General features: G+C 37.1%; 1 protein-coding gene across 2 annotated transcripts in view; it reads right to left on the bottom strand.

Moving 5' to 3' along the window:
- CORIN (corin, serine peptidase) overlaps nucleotides 1-15,391 on the bottom strand; it is a 133,836-nt gene that overhangs the window by 18,940 nt on the left and 99,505 nt on the right. For both annotated transcript variants that reach the window (XM_041403035.1, XM_041403034.1), the window contains exons 17-19: nucleotides 7,587-7,709; nucleotides 4,742-4,791; nucleotides 3,096-3,270 (exon numbers count right to left, since the gene is read on the bottom strand). In XM_041403035.1, coding sequence (XP_041258969.1) covers nucleotides 3,096-3,270; nucleotides 4,742-4,791; nucleotides 7,587-7,709 — 348 coding nt within the window. The remainder of the gene's footprint in view (nucleotides 1-3,095; nucleotides 3,271-4,741; nucleotides 4,792-7,586; nucleotides 7,710-15,391) is intronic.

Raw genomic sequence — 15,391 nt, 5'->3', positions numbered from 1 at the left:
TTTTTTTTTTTTTTTTAAAAAAAAAAAAAAAAAAAAAAAAAAAAAAAAAAAAAAAAGAAATTTCAGTCAAGGTCTTTTTTTTAAGCTAAAATACCTCAGATATTTTTCTCCCTTTTTGTACACTACACTTTGCAAAGTGTGCAAATACTACAAGAAGAAAACAGGTATTTATGCATTATTCCTTACAGCAAAGATCTGAGCAACAGAAGTCAATGCTTTCCATTTCCCTCCTGCTGTAATCCAACACATTAAAGCTCACTCCATCAGAAGATACGTAACCATGTATTAGTTGCTGTATTAAAGGCTGTCAAAGCCATCCCACGGATCATTCCCAGCATTAGTTGCTCACATGCTCAGTGGTGGGCACATACAAACTTTGCTGGGGTGAGAATATTGTTCAGCAGTCTGCTGCTGACAGCAGTTAAGTCTCGCTGAAAACCCTAAGGAGTCTCAAATAAGCAATTTTATTGTGTAAATTAAATATTTTATGATAGCCATGGGAAAAATCTCTTATTTATTCAGCATTCAGTCTATGCCAAGCATATTTTCTATGCCTAAGATCAAAGGTTACTTTGACTCTTAAATTTTTAACAGACTCTTTGGGTAAACATACAAGATCACAAAGCAATGATACATATGATACAGGGGGGAATACTGAACTATTGTCTGTTGAGACACATCAGAAAAGCCTAGATTTTATGGAAGGCTTCGAGGCTGCAATCTCTCAGTCTTAACTGAGGATTAATTGCAGGTTCTTTGTTTGTGGTTTCTAATTAGTCTGTGATTATAAAAGCTCTGCAAAAAAGTCACCATTTTCCACAACTGCTGAAAGAAAACTCCATGTAACTAAGCACCTTTGACAGGACTAAATCTTATTCAAAGCAGTGCAAGCAAAACCATGCAAAATTTCAGCTTTTTCATGGTGCTCAACAGGATTTTAATTCCTGTAATTTGTAGAGATTCAGTTGCTAAGTCAAGACTACGTTTATCTTAAGAGTTGATGAAAATGATGGATGAAAATTCTGGCATTTCAGACTATAATGATCATTTTAGCATCATGATCAATTCGTGAGCTGTTCCTACAGTTACAGCAATGAAGTGCTGAGAATATTTATATACTATTGTGTTTATGAGAATATTTCTATACTCTTGTGCTTATGACCATTGTAAAACAGCATTGCCTACAGAAATAACTAGTCAGCTAGAATGTATTGTGCCACACATAAGGAAAAAAACCATCTTGAAATGTTTTGGATGCTTTAATGTAGTGCATTTCAAAATGATCTTAACAAAACTCTGGGGACTGCAATAAGAAAACTTGCAAATGACACAACGTTAATGCAGCTCTTTCGATTTATGCCCTCTACAAGTATTCATGGCTATTTGTCTTGTTTTTACATGGTCCTTATGTTTTGTATTCCAAACTTCACATGAGTTTCACAAAATGGAGTGTTTTGTATAAAGGACCAGAGCACTTTAAAATCTCTTTATATTGTTGTCTTATCTGGTTGGTTTGGGAAATTTTTTAAATGCTTAGTGTGCAAAAAACCCGTAAGGAGTGGTCTTGCTGATGATATATTAAGCTTACAAAAGAAGTTCTTACAAAAGAAGAATTTCAAGATTTCAGGCTTCTGGGTACATGCCCCCCAATCTATTCAGAAAGGCAGAAGAATATCGTAGTGCTTTAAGGTCTTTAGAATATAAATGAGAAAAAAACTTGTTAACAAGTTATACTCTTAACTCACAGGGATATTATGCAGCTCTACATGAGGAGTAAATGAACAGCTCCAAAGTGTAGTGGCACTTTTTCTGCATTTGACAAAACTGGGAGAATTTTTACTTCATAATGTGACAGCTGTTTGCTTATCTTTCAGTAATGAGAGGAATCTTATCCAGGAAATTCAATAGCAGTCCAATATTGCTGAAGAATCAACCTCTGTGCCACCCTTTATTTTAGATCACCAGAAAGTGTTCTTCCAAAGGATAGGAAATATTCCAGCAGTATATTTAAAAATAGATGGAGAAGGAAGAGATATTCCTTCTGGACCCATAATCTGATAAAATACAGTACTCTTGTTTGTATTATACAGGTTTAGCAAACTGTTAGTTTAGGAGGACAAACACCAAAGAACTTAGTTTTTAGAAACTTTTAGAAATAAAAAGACAAAATCTAAATTTTTGCTGAAAGAGCGAGTAACTAGCACTATAAAGAAATATCAGTTCAAGAGAATCTTGCTTAACATAGAATTTCTGCTGCCTTAAACACAAAGAAAGTGCTTTGTGCACTTCAAAATAATTTCCAGTGAGAAGCACCAGTATAAAGCAGGATTAAGCAACCATATGCCAGAGAAGTACTTGCTAACTACGGCAGAAAACACTTGTTAAAATTTTGTTTAGAAACCGAATTAAAAAAACTTTGGTACACAACAAAATAAATTAGGTAATAAAGCTCCCTCTGAAATCTGTGGTTCATCAAGAAGAAATATTGGTTAGCACCAAAAAGTTGGCAATGATCAAAACAATTGCTAAGACATGTAAACATCCTCTGCACTCCAGACTGTCCTTCCACCACAGCCTCTGGTACCAAGAGGTACTCAGTTGTTAATACTGACTTGTTAATGACTGCAATTTTAACAAAAGAGTGGAATGTATAAAAAGAAAAGGCAGTGACTTCAATATGTCATCTGCACTGTGAGTAAATATTCAGTTCTTCTTTTTACCAGTGGCCACAGCTTTTTTTCAAGGTTTTTTCTATGCTGGTACAGAGGATGATTTTTAAACCCATGGCAGTTGTATGACAGCTATAGAATTAGTGATTTGGTGTTCTTCCTTCTCCTGTTTCCTGCTGAAAGTCAGGGCATCTTCATTTAGCTTTAGCAGTAGAGATGCCAGCAATGAGTAATAGAACACGTGAAAACCTAAGCTGATGTGGTTGGTACCTTTTTGCTTTCTTTTTTAGCCTCCTAAAACCAGGTCTCTGTGACTGGCCATTCTGCAAAGGTCTCCACCTATGCCCCGTGTGTTCGGTAGAGGGAGAAGGACTGGTTAATTCACACGTGCAGTATACGAGCAGTAGAATGTGTGAGCGCTCTCACCCTTCGAAGCAGTGTGCTACAGTCAGGACCCATCTCCTGGCGATGAGGACGCAGCCGCAGATGTGCCCGCTGGGCTCGCTCTGCAGGGAGCACTGCCAGGGCCAGCGGCCCGGCCGGCTGGTCCTGCCGCCCAGGATGCGCTTGCTCATGCGGGCGGCGGGGCGGCGGCCGCACTCTGCGGGGACAGCAGCGTTAGTGGGCACCAGCAGCACTGCTGGGCACGGCAAGGTGGCACAGCCGTGAAATTACCTCTGTTCAGCGAAACCACCGACCAAGGCAAGTCATCAAACCAAAGTGTTTGACACGCAGCACTATCAAACACTGAGCCGCTCTTTGCATCCCTTTGTATCAAAGGATTTGCCCTCCGCTTATTAATTTTGCCTGGATCAGCCTGAAATATTAACCAAGCCAAGTTTGGAATCTTGACTTCCTTTTGCTCAGGTTTCCTGATGTTTTTTCCTTCTAGCTACTAACATGTCTGGCCTACTTTGTGTTATCCAGAAGAACTGCTTCTGGAAAATCTGCTCAGCTAATAATAAGGTTTTTCTTCAGCCAGGTGGGAGGTTAATGTCATGCTGTTTACTCAGCTACACAACAGAAAACTCACTTTTCCTGCAGAAATTACTAAGGGAGAATATTTAACGATCTGAAAACATTCTAATACTTTGTCCATTACACTTTACAAGCCCCTTCCACTAGAAATTACACCAGATTACCACCTGCCAGTTACTACTCTAAAATAATCCTTCACTTTTGTTTCACTTTCTTTTCTGGATTTGAAAGATGCCAGGCTTATTATTTATTCTGTTTACACTCAGTCTAATTTAGAGAACAAAAGAACACCACCAGTTTCTGCAACTAGCATCCCAAGGGAGGATATGCTGCCATTGCATGAATCTGAGAATTTAGTGCTGAAGAAATAAACTGGAGCAATGGTTTTTTGTACCTTATAATTCTTACTGTGTTCATTTAACTTAATAGAGTAAGCAATATATGTCAGAACAAAATACCTTCAACAAGCTTTCTGAAAGCTCCTTTGAGCTTTTGCCTTTCTCTAACAAGTAGCAAATGTTTTGATTAGTTTCCCAAATTTAGCTCCTGTCTTTTAATTCCTTTTCCTTGACTCAAGCTACTTCATAGTTCAAGTGTTCTTCAGCAAAGCTCTTCTTGTCTGTAGAACATGGTTTCATCAGAGATGAGGAATTTCTGCATTTTCAAACCACTTAAAACTGCACAACCCACTGTGCCAACAGACTTGTCCATAGCTTTCTACTTCAGGTTCTTCTGTCCTCTTGAACTTAACAAACAGATCACGGCTCCAACTCCCAGGCAGATGGTCTGCTAACCACTCTGCTGGTTAAGGATATTTTCAGCAGGAAGTTTTATCAAATTACTTTTTGAAAACTAACTGCTAACAGAATTCCTTTTGTGGTATCAGGAATGGGCTAGCTTAACACACAGCATCCTAGTCAAAATATAAGAAAAGCTGATGAAACTGAGCAAAGTAGGGAAAAATAAACCCAGTGCAAAATTAGACATTGCAGAGATCTAGTAAAAGTTTCAGAATGAATCCACACTAAACATCTGCATTTTTTTAAATGATTTAACACATTTTGAAAAATATTTTATAAGCACTTCTCTCTTACCTTCTTTAGTGCAAAAGAGAGCCACTTTGCTTCTGCTTTGACACGTCTGTCTAAATATTGAAACAAAACATGGTGGAAATTTCATTAATTGATTCATTTTGGTAATTTGAAAATCAGCACAGGTATTGTATTCATTGCTGTAAACCAGCTGTTAAAAATTCCCTCAAACTGTAAAAAGACACTCAAGGAGCTTCTTATGCCAGATCATCCATGGCTTCCAGCATCTGCCTGAAGATAATTGAAAATATTAGTTCAACTTTACAATACATTTCATGAGCAGATATCATATATTTTGCAGACTACCTTGCTCCCTGGGCATGGATCCAGCTCTGAGGTCAGCTGGGATACACAGTCTGTCAAGTTCTTATTTACGACACCTGAAAGCACAGATTGCCAGTCTCCTCTTCCTTACACTCAAAGGACAGGATTTCATTTGAAATGTCTTTGCTAACAGATGATCTTTCATGCCCTAAGAGTTTGGCTATTTTAACAGAATCCAGGAAGTCTGCAGAAGTAGGTATTAGAACAACAAAAATTTATTATTTCTGTTGAAAATCTTCAGGTAAAAGAGGAAATAATTGATTTCTTTTGTTAAGGGAGGAGAAATCACAGTTAAACAGCAAGCACTGCTGCACAACTAGTTGATTGCCTTTTTATTTCCACTGTTTTTTCATTCCTCCTTTGTACATGCTTTTCTGAGGCAGGTGCAGAGCTGAATACAGAGGTCATTTCTTTGCCAGGTAATTCTTTGCAGACTTCAATCCCAGCAGGAAGGTAGTATCTTTAAAACTGCAACCACCTCAAAAGAGGCTGCATTTCATGTTAAGTCATAGATCCTAACTGGGCAAAACAAGTGTCAGCCAGCCCAACAGATTACTTTGAATCTGGAATTTAACCAAACCTTTGTCCCTTATATTGAATGTACCTCATTCATATACTGTAAAAATCAGTCTATTTCTCTTCTTGAAAACCCAGTTCACAAAATTATTTTTCTAGAGGTGGTAGAGATAGACAACGAATTTCTGGAAATTTAATTTTGTGCACAATTTTGACAGGCAAAGAAAATACACAGAATATAACACCAGCCGTACTTGTGTTTTACACTTGCTTCTTTGACTTACCATTCAGCCAGCTCTAAAGAGAAAACTTTTAAGCTTTTATGTGTGCACTGCCTGCGCTGTGCTGTTCCCTCCTATGGAAACGTTATGATTTAGTGGTGTATTTTTTAGTTCTTGGCCAAGTTCCCATTAGTCCAGAAGCCTGGCAACTCCTTTAAACATTCAACATACTGCACAGCACAAACATTTTACATGCTGCAGGTGACACAGATGAATACACCCAGACTGCAGGGCTCAGGAGCACTTCCCAGACATCTGGACTGGATGCCTGATGCAGCCCAAACAAAAACGCCTTCATGCAACCTTCCTCCTCAGCCTCTCACTTCTTGTTGTCCATTTACTGAATTCAGGGGGACTGGAAGATCTGTTTCCTACATGTATCTTTCATTTATGCTATAGATTTAACAATAATCCTCATTACTGATGCTTTCCCTCCTTTAACCTGCACTTTGGGCAAAATTAAATCTTTTACAGCTACAATTTGTAACTCAGAGGCTCCAGATCCATTACTTCATACGTTTCCTAGCAGACCTCTTTCAAAAATGTCAAAAAGTACCTTGAAATTTCTGCTTTGCACTTTAGTGACTGAGCAGAATATGATTGTGGATCTGCCTTTGCATCTGGTCACAACCCAAGGTGTTTATTCTTGTATTACTCTGGAGAAAAGCATTTAGATACTGTTAGGCTAGAGGAAAAAGACAGTGAGAAAGGAAAATCAAAGAGTTAAAAAGACAACTTTCAAGTATTGTTCAGTAATGGTCCTTCTAGATGAAAAACTATAAATTAACTTAAAGGAATGGGGAAAATACCAACATAAAACAAAAAAGGCACAAAATTGAGATGCAAGAAAGCAAAATTAGGTCCTTGCAGGCACAATCTTTTTAGTATTCTGCCACTAGGGAAAACTTTGAGTATAGAAAATAATAGAGCCAAGCAAAAGAAAAGTAGATTTCTTCCTCAGATTTTTGTCTTCACACATATTGTATCTCTGCAGTTACCCAAGACAATCTTTTCTTGTGAAACACAAGGATTTTCTATGGAAGAAGGATGTTCTGCAAGCTGCTGGGCATTTCAAAGAGAATAGGGAAACCATGAATCTGCTTTTTGAAGAACGCAGTTGCCAATGGGGATTAGATGGCTTTTCCAGTTTTGGTCTGGATTTCTAGTTCACTGGCTCTTCACAGTCACACTTTGAATGTCTCAACCATGAAATCCTGGCTTCTCATTAATAACTGTTTAGTTGGGTTAATTAAAAGGAATATACTATCATCTGAATCCAGAGCTAGGGAAACCTACTGTAAGTGGATATAGCCTCTACTGAAGGAGCTGTGGTTGCTCCAAATTAATGAATCCAGACTACACAGGCTGCAGAGGATGGTAAGATGTGTTTGCAGATTTTGCTCTATAGTACTTGCTGGACTTCCTGTCTCAGCAGATTTAACAAAGCTGCTTGGTCCAGGTGCTTCAAAGGCATCACCTCTGTATCACTCAAATGCTCTTATTGTACCAGAAGGGGGCCCAGAGGATTCATAAAAAGGTCTCAAAAGAGACTACAGTGGTTGTAGGCACTAAAATAATTGTAGTATCTTAACAACTTACATGAGTATGTGCTGGGATTTATACACAGACACCATGGGAAAAAAGAGCTTACAAGAGAGTTTGACATCCTGCACTGATAAGTGACCACCCACAGCAGGAAAATAGATCTTTTTTAACCTGTTACTTACCCATTCACTAGAAGTGCATGTAAAGTGGATGCATTTTTATTCTTCCAATCTGGGTGCAGATTCAGCCATTTTTGGTCCCGCATTTCCTCACTCTCTATTACAATTTCTGTTTTGGATGGTCCTCTGAAACAAGTGAAAGACATTGATAGAACTTCTGTGTTGCAGTTATGAAGGTGAAGAGGCCCTAACATATCTGTTTACTCTAAAGACACACATCTGAGGGATATGGCAAAGCCAGGAGTGGCAGATACACAGTCAGGAGAATGAAATCACCCTGAGAAGCCAGGCCAGCCAACACATGACTGTCACGTTGTATTTCCCAACAAGAGGCAGAATTGGAATCAGGAACAGCAAGAACTTTCTGGTGGCATTTACTGTAATGCACACATTGATACTGTTTCAACAGTTTCTTGGCCTTGCAAAATGCAAAAAAACTCATAGATCTTCATATGTAAAAGAGATAACACAAAAAGTATTTTCTTACATTCCTGTCATTGGATATCCATTAAAATTTGACAGTAAAGAGCAGTCTAGGCCTTGTTAATAAGACTTGAGAGTACCTCTAAGTCCAAGCTGCCTGCTTTGAGAAACAGAACAAGTCACTGGTGACGATGCCAAACCCATTCTTCTGCAGCAACCTAACAAGTATGTGAGGGTTAGAATCAGGACATATTTTCATATATCCACTTCCTCAGTCTAGTTATTGCCTGACAGACTCAAGAAATTGCTATTTTATTAAACCTTGACTGCCAAATGGAAAAAATAGAGCATTTCTAAATTACTTTACGTGTCATGCAGCTTTCCAGCACAGAACCACTCATGATTAGCCATCAATCCCTGTCAATGACAAGGACTTTCAAACAGTGCGCTCCCAAACACCGGTCAAAGGCCAAATTTCAAATCCTAACTCATGGAAAAGAGAATGAGAGAATTTCAGAAAACCTGTGATGTGTCCTTAGATTTGCCTCTGAACCTAATCTCTCATGATAATACCTGGTAATGCCAGCCAGGATATTAGCTTGTCTTTCAATCCAATTCTCAGTACTGATTATATTTATTTTTAAAAAAACCTTTACAAAACACCAACATTCTTTACCCACTTGATTGCATAAACTAACAGAGATCAAAGAATTCAGTTTTATGGTAAAGTTGTCAGTGTAACCATATGGAAATATTTTCAACACAGCTGGCAGAATAAATGAAACTTTGAGGTCACGGCCCTGGACCCTGCCTGTTGCATGACTTATTTTTCAGAACCTTCTCTGGGCATATTAAGCAAATATCATTCCATGATCTACTAACCAGAATGTGTAGGCATATGTTTGCTGCAAAAAGAGCTTTCTTTCTCAGTGCCTGCTTTTAGAATTCACATAAAGATCTGCTCTCTTCCATATTTCCCACCCTTTTTCCTACCGAACATATGCAAACCTTTTTCTTACAATGACATTGTGCCTCATGATCTTCTCTGAACAATGATGTTCACCATTTCACAACTGTGTACAGTGGCATTTTATGAACTTGTATACAGTTTCTGATCCATAAAATATGTAACTCAAAAATGTGCAAAAAGGTGCAAATATCATGCCATTTGATGAATCCAAATCTATATTAATACAAATACCAGATTGTTTTGATTAAACCTGCAGTTCTGGATTACAGATTACAGTGATGCTACAATCAGAATTAAGGAGATATGTGCTTCTAAATCAAGGTAACAACCTACAAAACACTTACACCTGCATGAAATTTTATAGTTATTTTACTTAAGTAAAGCAAAAGTCAAAAGATTATACCTATACCTTTTTTCTTTGGTGGTCACTGTTTGATAAAAAAACACTCAAAACCAGGATACCTTAATTTATATCTTTAGAATGGCTTCTATAAGCATTTATGTTCCCCCCTTGATTCTGCTTATAAAAGATTTTCTTTTAGATAGGCAAGGGCTGCCACTTGTCTCCTTTCACCTACTTAATGAGAAATAGCCAGAATGAAAGGAACAAAGAGCCTCATTTCTAGATGATGAAAGCTGGAGACAATGGTTAGCATTTGTGTAGAGACCAGAGCATTCCCAGAATTGCAAGAGAATGAGAGAACATGAGCTGAAAACCTCAGGAGTAAAGATTCAGGCTGGTGAGAGTTTCTAACTGTGAGACTTTCAGAGGGGCTGCTGGGCCAGGAGCACACATTACACCAGGGACTGTAAATCACCCAGAGAAGGAGGGAGGTGCAGCAATGGGTACCCATTTTACCAGCCCCATCCTGTGCTCCAGAAACACAGCAGCCAGCAGGTTCTACTTGGTCCCTCTTAGAGCTGTAGCACACATCTGAATTTCTAAGACAACAAGGTTATATTGTTAATTATTTCTAGACATCAAGCTAGGTCTTCAAAAACAGATCTCCTGCCAGTTTTTTAGTTTAGTGGCCTGTTGAAGTTGCAATATCTTTCAAGATTTCAGGCCAAACAAATAAAGACTTGTTTTATTAAATGCTTTCAGAAGGCTCTTTAACTTCCCTGTAGTTTTCTGCTTTCCCCTTTGGTCTGAATATACCATAACTGCTTTGCTCAGCAACTTGGTGTGGATTTTAAATTAGTGCTTTTACTTATTACCTTCACTGGCAAAAAAGCAAAATTGAACCAGTCAGTGTGCAGTTTTGAGATACATCAGTTTAAGATGATACTTAGAAACTGGGAAGGATCACACAAATGGCTTTCAGATTTTTGAGGGGCCTCTGGCACTGACTTGTAAGGAGGGGTTGAGGGTACTGAACTTGCTTATTCTTGTGAAGAGGAAGCTAAGGGGAAATTCAGCAGCAACCTGCAACTACTTGAAGAGGAGTTAAAACATGAATGAAACAAAATTTTCTCAATAGTGCTGCATGGTAAAACATGGGGAAATGGCCTAGACCTACAGCTTTGGAGATTCACAGCACACAAAAAGGAAATACTTTTTCTTTAGAAAGGTGAAGCAGCCCTGGAACAGAGAGCCCTATCCATCGAAGTTTTCAAGACTTGGCTAAACAGAGCAGTGGTTGAACTGATCCCATTTGGCAACAGGTCTGCTTCAAGTGGGAGAAGGACTAGATGTTCTCCAGATGCCTGTTACAGTGAGGATTTTATGATTCTTTTGCACACCACAAACACACTGTAGTGACCAGAGCCTATGATGAAGAGCTGAATCTTAAAAAAGGCCAACAGTTATTAGATCAGACTTTCCACACACCAGAGCATATCTTATCATTCACTGACATTCACAGAACAGTCACTGAATCACTGAATCACAGAAATAATTAGGTTGGAAAGAATTCCAAGACCTTCAAGTTCAACAAATATCTGTATACAGATATCTAAAATAGCTACATTACTTCAGAAATTTTATTAATGCTGTCTGCAAACTTAAGACATTCATACACCATGGTAACAATAATTACATGTTTTGAGTGGTGATTTTTTGACCAGATCTCTCACTGGACTCACAAAATAAATTAAAAATCCTACCTGCACCACATGACTTTAAAACATCTCATAGTGCTATTTGGATGAAATTATTTGCATACTCAAGTATTATTTTAAAACCCACGTGGTTCTAAAAATTTGAACAGACCATAAAATTTTAATTTTCTCATGTGTAGTAAATTTTCTCATCCACAATAAATCTTAATAAGGATGAGCTGCACTAGTCCTTCTCAGCTCAAACTGCTCAAATGTAACACTCAATGAATAAATTTGGTTCCTGTAGCCTCAGCCTATGGGCTTCTCCAAGACTGTGGGAAGTTCCATATTAAAGTAAGTTTACAATAGATGCATGAGAAACAGCCATGTTTTATGACTTTTTTCTCCTCTACATTTGAGGTGATAGAAATACCAAGTTTAGTGGTATAAGACAAGTGTGACTTTCACACATTTTCATTAGGTCTTCTGCACTGCTTTCAAGAATTAAATGGGATTTGGACCTATGAAAAAATTCTTCCACAAGACATTTTTTCTCTAAAATGTTAACTATCAAAAATTCAGCCAAAAAAATCTTATGAGGCCATCTGATCCATCCCCCTAATTCGAAATAACATCAACCATATCTAAATTCTCTCTGGCAGATTTTTGTGCCCCCTGTTTGTACATAACTTAGGTGTACACAATATAAATATTTAATAAAAAGTTTTCAGAGCACTCTACTCTGCTAACTGCTGATCACTGTGCACAACAGTCAACGATTATAGTGAAAAATAAACATTATGACTTGCATACTAAATTATAATGAAAAGAAAAGAATACAAACTAGAAGGCAGGGACTAATGTTAGGCTACGAAGGTCATCATTCTGGTTGTAACACATTTGGGATACTTCTGTACAGCAATGTCTTCAATTCTTTTTCTTATGTTTTCTCATTCCCCCTATTCCACTCAGAAAAACTCATTCAAAAAATAAAGTATAATCCATAAACTGGATTACTTTTTGCTTCTTGCTTGCACTGTTACTTGCTTCTTGCAAGTAACAGTGACACACATCAGTTCAGTTTCTGTAATTCCATTCTTGCAGGCCTCATGTGACAGCAGGTTTGAGAAAGGAAGCCTTGAGTTAGGCCAGAAGGCAATGGATCACACACACATGGGCACTAATTTAAAGCAAATTAGGCCTATTTCACAGCTGGAACAGCATCTGTTTCCTGTCTGTACAAATTGATTAAAATATTTCTTGGTCTTGAGCAGAATTCTCTAAAGCCACAGCTGTACCATAGCATATGGAGTAAAAGATCAAAACCTTGATTTTAAGAGCATTAAAATCACAGATATCTGGAATTTTAAAGTGAAAACATATTGAAATATAGAAAATAGAAATTAAAAGTATTCACTGCATTAATATTAAAAATAAAAATATATTATTAAATTTTCTTTAAATTTTTTGGTAGAAAGTTGATAATCACTGTGATATTCTCAGGTTTCAAAATCCCTCAGTCCTATCTCCTAGCTGATAAATTAGTCAAACCTACAAAGAATGAGTTAACTCATAATTATAGTGAAAAAAAAATTGCTTGCTTTATCTCTGCGTGCTGATTTTGGCTGGGATAGAGTTAATTTTCTTCACAGCTAGTATGGGGTTGTGTTTCAGATTTGTGCTGAAAACAGTGTTGACAACAGAGGGCTGATTTTGCAGCACTCTGTTCTCTGACTCTGTAATTACAGGTTTCATAAAGTATCATTTTGTAGCTAAACTTAAAAAAATACCAGTTGGGAGCATCTGAAGTTAAAGCTTCAAATACAATCTAGATTTTCTTAGCTGGAAGTATTAATTCAACTTCAAATTAAATGTAAAGTCCTTCATTTAAAGTCAATTAGCTTTTTATTTTAAAAAATATGCAGGATGTATTTCAGAGAAAAATGTTGATTTGAAAGAAAATTTTAGTTCTTTAATTTCAAAAATTTGAAACACTTATCTTGATTTTTCAACCTTTTTTTCCCCTGTAGTGAAAATATTCACTGAATTTGAACAAAATTCACTTGTTTCTTTGTTCAACATCATCCTTTACAGAATTATTATTATTCACTAAGAAGTCTTTCCATAGTGTAATTTATGCTTGTTTTTCCACGACATGTAACATATTTATTCTTTTATTACCAATTTTTTCTTCTCTCATCTCTAACAAAACTTGAGAGCCATATTCTCATAGGCAGTTTTACACTTTTGAGCTTACTTTTTGTATATAAAGCTCACACTGACATCATTTCATGAGCTAAGATAACCTCTGAAAGGACACCTTGTGTGTTAAATGATACAGGGTTTATATGCAGAGGGCATCTTTCATTAGGATGCTTGGTAGGAGTTGAGGAGAGGGTGTGAAGGTCAAATAAGACTTTCCTGAATTACACAGCAGAAAGAGCAAAACTGAAGGAAGACCTATTTGCCTGAAAGCTTGGCTGATAAAAGATGCTGTGTTTCTTGTACTCCTTGCCCCTCTCAAAGTCTTTAGTCACCTCATTAAATTATAGACTAGGTTGCTCAGAGACCCATCCAATCTGACCTTGAATATTTCCAGGAGTGGGGGGTCTGCCATTTCTCTGGGTAACCTGTTCCAGTGTTTCACCAATCTCATTGTGAAAAATGTATTCCTTATGTCCAGTCTAAATCTACACTATTTTAGTTTCAATATATAAGTAAAAAAAAAAAAAATCCCCAAACACTTCAACTTGCAGATTTCAGAATAAATTTTCAATGCAGGGAGATTTAATATCAGTTTAGTGTTAAATGGAGTAAATTTGAATCTGGAAGCCCCTGGATAAAAAAAAGAAAGAAAAAAGGGGCAGTAGGTTTATAATGGACAAGTTACAGCATAAAACAGTTTGAAAAAGGATTTGTGACCAATCATTAGAATAAGAACATTTCCTGGTTTGGTAGTATTCATGTATATTTCCTTTAGCCAGTCACAGGATGGTTGGGCTTGGAAGGGACCTCTGCAGGTCAAGTATGGCCACCCATGGCCAATTACCCAGAAACACATTCAGACAGCCCCTAGGATGTTTGAGATAATAAAATAATAAGTAAGAATCATTTTACTTTTAAAAAAAATAAAATATCCAATCATGGAACTAGAAAGTGTTATATGAGGGCACTGACCACACATTTAATGACTATTTGAAGAAACTGTCACAATTTGTCAGGAATTATGGTAGGGATTTCTTCAAAAACAGCCTTATCCAAATAATTATATTTTAAACTACATATGTGCATTAAAGATGTCTGTCAGATAATCTATCAGATATTAATCCAGCACAACTCCAATAAAGTCTACATATTTTGACATTGGTCCATTATTGCTCCAATTTACTAGAACAGCCTTCCACATCTACCACTGATCTATTTTCATTAAATTTCAGTAATGAGTAATTAGTTGCCATTCTTAAAAATTTAAATGACATGTGAAAAATTTGCTATCTTTCTACATCATCTACAGGATTAATATGATACTGTGGCCATAGAAAACATGAATTGATTCATGTATGTTAAGAGTATGCTACATTCTGTTGAATGGGTCCAGAAATCTAGATTGAATTAATGAGTACAAATACTTCCTCTTTGGCAGGGAATTTGTTTCACCAAATGTCATGTCTGTTCTTGGAGAAAATGAAGTTTCATTCAGAAGTTGAAATTTATTACATGTGTATTACAGAAGGATTCTGGGTTTTGTTTTTGTTATGTTCTTTGAGCAAATAAAACATTAGCTGAGCTTCCATTATTCCTCTTGCATAAATAGTTATAAAGTAATAAAAAAAAATCAAACTAGATCATGTGAAAACAAGAGATTGTTTGTCTGGCAGCTTGACTGCTCAGTAGTCAAATATTCAAGAACTTTATACCAAAGACATTGAGTGGAAAGTACCAGGACAGACAGAAGGCCAGGCTGCAACAACAAACTTGTCCCTTTCATAAATACGTACACAGCAGATGCTACAGCAGAGGAAAGAAGGAAAAGGAGCTGCTGGTTTCAGTGGATCACCTGTGACACAGCCTCCAAGAAAAGGAGCAGCAGGCACAGGAAGAGGATAACAGGAGATTTTTAAAAACAAGTAACTTGGTAGACAGCTGCAATTTTACACTGATACCAGACCAGAACAAGCTGGTGAAGTAAAATTCCCCTGTACTCTGCTGAGTACAAACTCTTGAAGTTTATTGTATTTGCTGTATCATCCTAGTGCAGCCAAGAAAGAGAAATTATTCCACTATATTGTCACAGAATGACAGAACAACTCCACTACTGCCTTTATCAAATTTCAGAGCTGAGCAGACCATGCTTTTATGATTGCCGTTTCATCAA

This window comes from Onychostruthus taczanowskii, unplaced genomic scaffold (assembly GCF_017590055.1).
Source record: "Onychostruthus taczanowskii isolate IOZ18803 unplaced genomic scaffold, ASM1759005v1 scaffold2, whole genome shotgun sequence".
Classification (NCBI taxonomy): Eukaryota; Metazoa; Chordata; class Aves; order Passeriformes; family Passeridae; genus Onychostruthus; species Onychostruthus taczanowskii.
The sequence above is the reverse complement of the archived record's forward strand: the minus strand, read 5'-3'. Positions and strand labels throughout refer to the sequence as shown.